The 7,881-nt window shown below is 62.9% G+C and overlaps 1 protein-coding gene across 1 annotated transcript in view; it reads right to left on the reverse strand.

The window, feature by feature from the left end:
* Positions 1 to 7,433, reverse strand: part of NKAIN4 (sodium/potassium transporting ATPase interacting 4) — an 18,816-nt gene extending 11,383 nt beyond the window's left edge. Inside the window, exon 1 of the mRNA XM_046680095.1 lies at positions 7,380 to 7,433. Within this exon, the coding sequence (XP_046536051.1) occupies positions 7,380 to 7,433 (54 nt within the window). The remainder of the gene's footprint in view (positions 1 to 7,379) is intronic.
* Between the last annotated feature and the right edge of the window lie 448 nt (positions 7,434 to 7,881).

Raw genomic sequence — 7,881 nt, forward strand, 5'->3', positions numbered from 1 at the left:
CACCTGCCGCTCCAGGGCGGTGACCTAGGAGCAGGGGGGTGAGGGGCAGTGGAACCCAGAGGGAGGCCCAGGCCCACCTCTCCTGCCTCATCACCCCACTGAGGGCCACTGAGGTCTCGGCTCTTCCAGTAAAAGTGTGCAGTGAGTCCGACGAGCCCTAAAACCTCCCCATGGGGTGTTCCTTCTGTCCTGAAGGGCCCTCTTTGAGTAAGCACCCCTGTCCTCAGTTTCCTCATCTGGAGAATGGGAACATGGGGCTGCTGTGACTCATGGGGTTCTAAGGCCAACAGCAGGCACAGGGCAGGAAGCTCGAGCTGAGACACGCAGCTCTCGGGGTGGTGGTGGCGAGGGTGCTCCCCACTTCCAGGGCATTCTCGCCCGCCAGCTCTGCAGGCACCAGCCCAGCAGGTGCAGCCGACAGGACCAATGGAAGGGAGTCAGACATCTGGTAACTTGATGTTTCATCCTCAAGGGAGATGGACTGGCTCTGGGCACAGTCCTGGCTCCAGAGAGCACTCAGTTGTTCATTCATTCATTCGTTCATTCATTCATGCCATCTGCGGGCCAGCCCATCACATGTGCTGGTGTTGACAACGCACCAGGAGAAAATACAGCCAGATCTGTGGCATCCCACCTTCCTGTCCGTGCTCAGGACAAGGAAGGCGCGTCCTGCGAGGGCTGGAAGGGGCCGCCACATCCTGAAAGGACAGCCGCAGAGAAGGGACAGCATCCTGGCGGCCCCGCGGATGCCCTCCACCATTTCCCTGCAGGCCCACTGTGTGCCCAGGGCTCCTGGCGCTGGGAGAGTTTTCCTGACCCAGAGGGATGGCTGGTGTGCGGCCTGGGGGGGCGTCCGCTGAGCCCTAGCTGGGGGAAGGCTCTGAAAGGTGAGGAGGGAGCAGAGCCCTCCAAGCAGACACCCACCTGGCCACTAGCGGGAGAAACAATGGTCTTCTCACAGCCGGTGGCCAGGTCGCTGCACAGCCCTCCCAGCACTGGAAGGGCTGAAACCATAGGGGGCAGAGCAGGGGCAGAGCAGGGAGGGTGGGATCAGGGGACCAGGGCAGCTGTCATCTCCTACAGGGAGCCCTGGTACTGTGATTGCGGATGGAGCCTGGCAGCCTGGGCCTCCGTGGATTTCCCCGTGGTCACCAGGCCTGCTGGCCACAGATGCCCCGACCTCGCCCAGAGCATTTGGCCCTCACCCCACCCAGGCTCCACTCCCCGGCAGCCTGGAGCCCTCGAGGGACAGACCAGCTCCCAGAACAGCTGCTGTGGGTGCGTCCTGGGCACTGCCTGGCCACTGTGCATGGCCCCAAGGTGGGGGCAGCTATTTCCAGGAGGTCGGTGCAGGGGGACATTCCAAGCATGTCCTGCAGGGGGCTTGGGTCTGCCCTAGGAGACAGCTGGGAGTGGGGAGTGGGGAGCAGGGCTGGCCCACAAGCGTGGCACTCTGAGCCACTTTCCCTCTTGTCACAGCGTGTCCCACCCCCAGGTCTGTCATGGGTTTTTCCAGGCGAGTCCCCTGAGGCCGGCGACTTTGGCCAGGCGGCGATAGGCTTGTCCTCTCCAGTGACCAAGGAGAACCAGGGCCAGCGACCCCCTTTGTCTCCCAGTGTGCCCTCCACAACCAGCGAGAGTGCCAGGTCCTGCTGTTTGCTCCACAATGAACAAACTCTGTTACCGGCAGCCGTCTGAAACACTCCGCAGAGAAAGGGGCAAGTTCTGGAGCGATGCGCAGCACCGTGGTTGTTACTGGGACGGCCTGGGTCAGCTGTCTGAGCCCCCGGCAGGCAGCTGGGACCCTGGGCATGGCCCATCCATTACAGGAACCCCCCAGAGCCAAGGGGAGGAGGCTGGGCATCCTCCCCTGCTCCCTCCAGTCTGAGGTAGACAGTGTGGGGCTGCAGCCTCCCTGACCACAGGCCCTGTGTCCTTCGTCGCCAAGGTCCTGAACCGTGGGGGGCATCCCTGGGGGAGGGGGCTTTCTTGCTTGGTGGCCTTTCAAGAAGGGGGCAGAGGTCGGAGGGTGCTAACAGGCCAGGAATGGGGACAGGGGTCTGGTTCAGTGCCATGGACACACAGTGGGACACACAGAGACCCAGCTGCCCATGAGATAGCTGTGTCCTCACCAGCCAGACTTTGCCTTCACGGCGCCACCACTGTGGCTGTGTGCTCACCTCTGGTCTGTCTGTCTGTCCCTCTCTGACAATGTCCGCAAGCCCCTGCCTCGGGGAGCACTCCAGCCCCCTTCCTCGTCCCCAGAGCCCATCTGGGAGAGGCTGGGGTCCACCTCTGTCCAGCTTTCCCAGGTCTGAAGATCCCACTTGTCCTGGGCTTGCTGCCCCTCACTCTTAGAAGGTCCCCCCCAGGACCTCCAGGTCAGTTTGGGGCAGCCAGTCCTGTCCTTGGAGACCAGCTGCACAGCTACCACCCTCCCCTGGCTGTGGGGAACTCTGGACACTCCTGACTGCTTGACCTCTGCCCGACCTTCACCCCTAGGGCCCAGTGCCTGGCACACAGTAGGTGTTCCACAAACACAAGTGCAACAAACAGAAACTGCTCCAGAAGCTGGACGGCAGGGTGCCAGGACCCCTTGGGGATTCCCCGGTGCCCCCGTCGGGCAGCGGCCACGTCAGGGCAAGCCTGAGACAGGGCTCAGGTGCACATTGTGGGTTACGAGCCCCTGCTCATCCGACGTCCCACCACGAAAAATAACCCTTAATTGCAACCCTGACAAACACCCGCTACGTGCAAGGAGAGCCCCTAGATTGCATACTGGGGAGGCTGGAGGGGCTCCTAACCGGAGACCCTTCATGTCTGTTCTCACAGTCCCCGCTGGCCAGTGGCTCGGTGGACAGAGAGCTGCCCTGAGACCTTGGCCAGCTGTTTACACAGAGAAAGGGAGAGACCGTGAGCAACCCTCTGCGTGAGCAGATACGCTCCGGCCAAGGCGAGAGTTCTGGCCACAAGAACTGGATTAACCAAGACGGGTCTGAGCCTGGGGGCAATGGGGGGTGCCCCAGCTAGCCGTGGCTGCGTAAGAAGCTACCACGAACCTTGGGGCTTTTAACAACATCTGTGTATTATCCCATGACCCCTGCGGGTCAGGGGTCCAGGCAGAGCTTAGCTGACTTCTCTGCTCGGATTCTCACCAGACTGAGATCAAGGGGTCAGCAGGACCAAGGTCTCAGTGGAGTCTCCTGACGGCGAGAAGGCCCGAGCTCACCACACGGGCTGCAATGGGCGTTTGGAGTGATGAAGCCCCAGGACAGCTCCTCTGATGAGGCCTCCACACGCCCCTCCCCACATGCTGTCCTGCTCCCACGTTGTGCCCCGCACCACAAGGGGGACCACAGAGTTGCTGTGACACCAGGAAGGCGCAGCCGGGGGCTTGGTGGGCAGTCCCCTCACCATCTGTTCCTCATAAAGCAACAGTTCTATTTGGAGAGAAAACCCAACATCTCCCCCAGAAGGTCTGACCCCACGCCCACTGGGAAAGACCCTCCCTCACTCCTCTTGCTGTCAGAGACTCCTCCATGCTGGAGTCTGGACCCGCGTTCCTAGGCCCCACCCTGAGTCCTCGGCATCTGGGCTTCAGTTCAAGGCTGGGTCAGAGGGACAGAGAAGCTCCCCAGGACCCCCGCGCAGGCCAGGGCAGGGGCACGTGCCCACCCGGAGGGCCACCTCTGCCTTGATGAGACTCAGATCAGCCCCACATCGAGGGAATGTCAGGATCGGTGAGCACTCTGGACCGTCATAGCTTGAAAATGAAGGATCTCAGCGCAGAACCGTGGATGTCACCGAGAACTACACACAGAACGGAGCGAACATGCCATTGACATCTCCCACAGGAACTCCTAGTGACACTTCACCCTGAAGGGTCCTGGGGAGCTGCCTTGCCATCACCTCAAACATGGGGAATAAAAGGAAGCGTCGGGCCCAGAGGTCTTTCTCCTTCTGCCGTCTGAAGCATGAGGGGAGGGGATGATGCTGCTGCAGAAGAATTACAGCTCAGAAGCTGAACAAGAACTAAAGAATCATCCCAGGCAAGGACCCCACGGGCAGGGGCACCAGAACCCCTGCAGGCAGGACGCACGCAGCGGCTGCAGATCACAGCCCAGATGCAGACCTTGCTGCAGCTGGATTCAGTTTCAGGGGACGAGGACAAGCAGAAATTAAGCCCCCTCCCTAGTCTGCCTTTGGCTGTGGCCAAGAAGCCTGTTCCCCACAGGATGGGGCGCCAGCAGCCTCCCAGGCCTTTGGGGACATGGTTCCCTCACCCTGTGCCCTTGAGACAAAGTTTGAGCCCCTCACACGGGGCGGGGGTCAGACCTCCCAGGCCTCTCACTGCCACCGCACCAGGTGGGGGCAAAGCTCTGGGAGAGTGGGAGAGGAGGAGGGGAGCGGGAGGGAGGGAGGAGCCCAAGCATGAAGGGCCTACACTGTGGTGGGCAGTCGGGGGGCTAGGAAGAAGAGAAATGCACATCCACATGCACAAACACACACACATGCACACGCGCCGTCCTCATGGGCAGAGCCAGCCAACACAGAATGACATAGAATGAAATTATGCTCTGAGCCCCAGACCTCCCCTGGGTGCCCAGAAGACCCTCACCAACCGGTAGGGATGCCTGCCCTGCCTAAGCCCTGAGCGCTATGCACAGAGGTGGTGGCGGAGTGAGGACAGCCCCCAAGACCCCTCTTCACCTGCTGCCTCGCATCATCTGCCACTAGGCACTGCCCTGTGAGGCCCAGGCTCAGGGCTCAGACTGGACGTGTGTCCTTGATAAGGGATCTCTAAGGCTGAGGGGGGCTTCCACCCTCCGCTCCCAGAAGAGACCCTGCAGCCCGGGCAGAGTGGCCACCAGGGCACGGGGGGGGGGGGGGGGGGGGGGGGGGGGGGGGCGTCTTTTTCATTTCTAAGCCATGGCACTGAAAGGCTCAGTGCTCTGTGGTCCTGTGGCCACAGTCAGGAGGCCAGAGGGGATGAGCGATTTAGCTCCGGTGGCAGCTGCCCCACACGTCTCACTGAGTTCTCGCTCCCCTCTCGTCACTGTGCTGGGGCACAGCCCGGGAAACCGCAGCAGCACACGCTGGCTGGCCCCGCTGGCTCCCAGTAGACAAAGTTCACGCTATTCTTTGGGGAGAAAGCTCCCAGAAGAGATGCGCGGGCCTTCATCCCATGGCTTGGTAACAGAAAGCTCTCATGCTTGTCAAAAAGAGAAAAGAAAAGCCACAGGACTCCCCCCATGCTTCCTCCTCGGCTCCCCACCCCGCACGCAGTGACCAGAGCCGCAGGTGGTGTCAGACCTCTTCCTGCTCTGCTGCCTCTCCACCCGGCCGAGAGGGACGGGTGGACAGCCAGGACAAAAGCCTTTCCAAACTCCCTGCTGCACTTCAGCCGCAGCCTGGCCAGCTGCCCAGGGACAGTCCCGGCCCTTGGGCTCGTGTGGCTGAGACTGAGAGTTTTCGAGGAGCCCTCTGTCCAGGGAAACCCTGCTGCCCTCAAGTGAAGATAACACTTCCCTCTTGGCTGCAGCCAAGTCCTAGGGGCCTGCAGGGGCACCCATCTGTGCACTGTCCACCACAGAGGCTAAACCGTCTGACCCCCGAGCCGGGAGGCCACACCCCTCACCCAGAACATTTATTTCTCCTGCCCCGAGTTCCAGCCCATCTGACAACTGCGAGTGCATCCCACACACCAAACTCAACACATCGAAACTAAAGCCATGGCACCCCAAAAGCAGCTCTGCTTCCTGAGGCCCAGACACCACCGCCAGCTGCCAGTCGCCACACTGCAAACCTCTCGGTCAGCCCGGGCTCCTTGCTGTCCTTCACCCCATCATCCCTTCCTCCCCTTTCTGCTTCCCAACTCCACCCCTGGGAGCCTCCTAAGGGATTCCTACTAGTGGGGGAGCCTCCCGCTGAAGATAGTGACACCACTGCTCCAAAGCTTGCAATAGCTCCCTATTGCCAGTGGAGCAGTCCTGGGGCCTCACAGCCTTTTGTGGGGCCCAGGGCTATCTCTCAGCCTTATCTGTCCAGCACAAACCCTGCAGACCACCCACCTCCCTCCAAGCTCCCCATCACCCATGCCCCTCACGCTTCAGCAGCACCGAGTGCCCCACAGGGAAGCTCTGGCAGTTCCTTCCCCCCGCAGGTGGGACACGCCAGCCCGTGTATCCTGGTCCCCTGCCAGCTCGGCCAGAGCCCTGCCCCAGGTGGAGGACAGGACACGGACCCTGCACAGCCATGGGCGCAGGAGGACTTTCTACCTAACACTCCTTTGAGGCACCCTTCTTCCTCTCTGGGCCCTCTGGCTTCCCGAGGAGAAAGCACCCTGCCCAGCTGAGCCCAGAAGCACACCCAGTGTAGCATCAGCATAGCAGCATTTCCTTTTTAAGACCAGAGACCCAGGGGCCCATCATCATCTCTCCCCCCCCCCCCCAGCCCACTGGAGACATTTGTTTACCCCCCTCCCCCAGAACAGCAGGTCCTGGGATGGGGGAAGACCTGGGGTCCCTGGAGCTCTATCCAAGGGCAGAATGGAAAGTTGGCCAAGGGATGCCCAAGTTCTCTGATAAAGCTCTGCATCCAGGGGGCCCAGCTAATCCCCCCACAAAAGATTCGAAGTGCAGCCCTGGGCACGTGCCCCACCCCCTTCTCCAACCTCCCTCTGGCTCCCCATCTTTCCAGGCCCGGGTGAATAAGGAGGGACCACCTCCTCCAGCTAGGGAGGCAACAGGGGCGGGCAGGGCCGGGCTCACACACCCCAACACACACACTCATTCCCAAACTTACAACCACAAGGGGCTGTCAGGTCTCAGAAACGAACTCCGCGGCTCACTCGGCCCCTGGTGCTGGCTTCGGAAAGGGAGCACACACTCTCACACGTTCTGTGCGCCTATACTCGGGGCCACCCACGCCTTGCGACACGGGTGGACACCGCGCGCAGCAGCGCCCCTTCCAGACGGCGCCGTGCCCACGGGACTTGTTGAGCGCGGGCCAGGCTCCCCCCGCCCCCAGGGACGCCCCGAGCCCGAGGCTGCGAGAGCAGGGTCCACGCGTCCCGCCCGAAGGCTTTTGTTCCGCGCGGGCCCCTTGCAGCCGCTCCCCGGCATCTGTCCTCGCAGCTCAGGAGCCCCCGGTCGGCCCCGGCGCGCGCGCGCACGGAGGGGCCGTCGCTCACAAGGCGCTGGCTCCGCACGCCCCCCGGGGCGAGGGCGAACTTCGGCCACAGAAGGCCCCGGGTCTCAGACGTCCCCTGCCGGGAATCCCCGGGCGCAAACCCAGCGGGCAGGGCTGGGGGCGCGGGACAGCGCCCGGATTCCTCACTGTGCGGGGACCGCGGGGCCCGAGGAGGCGTCGCCACTCACCAGCTGGAAAGTACAGAGGAAGATGAACGTGCAGCGGCCGGAGCAGCAGCCCATGGTGTCGGCGCAGCCCGCGGGCGCCGCCTCTGCCGGTCTGAACGCGGAGCCGCCTGCGCCCTGGGCGCATAGAGCCTTGTCCCGCCGCCCCCGGCCCCGCCCCGCAGCCCCAGGCTGGTCCACCGCCCTCTCCCCGCCCCGCCCCGCAGCCCCGCGTCCCCTGGCCCAGCTCCGCCCACTCCAAGTAGCAGCTGCGCCGCGTCTCTCTCCCCGCCCCCCACACGCGGCCTCTGGGGGCTTCCCGCCAGCTGGGGTTGGAGCGTGGGACCCCTTCTTAAAGGGGCGATGGTGTGGCTTCTCAGGCGGCTTGGAGCAGCGAGGGGCCACACCGGTGGCCCCAGGACAGTCCCCAAACTGCTTTGATCCCTCCCCATACAGTCCAGGATAACCAACCACAGCTCCCTTCCCCCGGGGAAAACCTCCTGCCAGGCACCATTGTGCCTGCCCC

The sequence above is a fragment of the Equus quagga genome, chromosome 12 (genome assembly GCF_021613505.1).
Source record: "Equus quagga isolate Etosha38 chromosome 12, UCLA_HA_Equagga_1.0, whole genome shotgun sequence".
NCBI classification, from domain to species: Eukaryota; Metazoa; Chordata; class Mammalia; order Perissodactyla; family Equidae; genus Equus; species Equus quagga.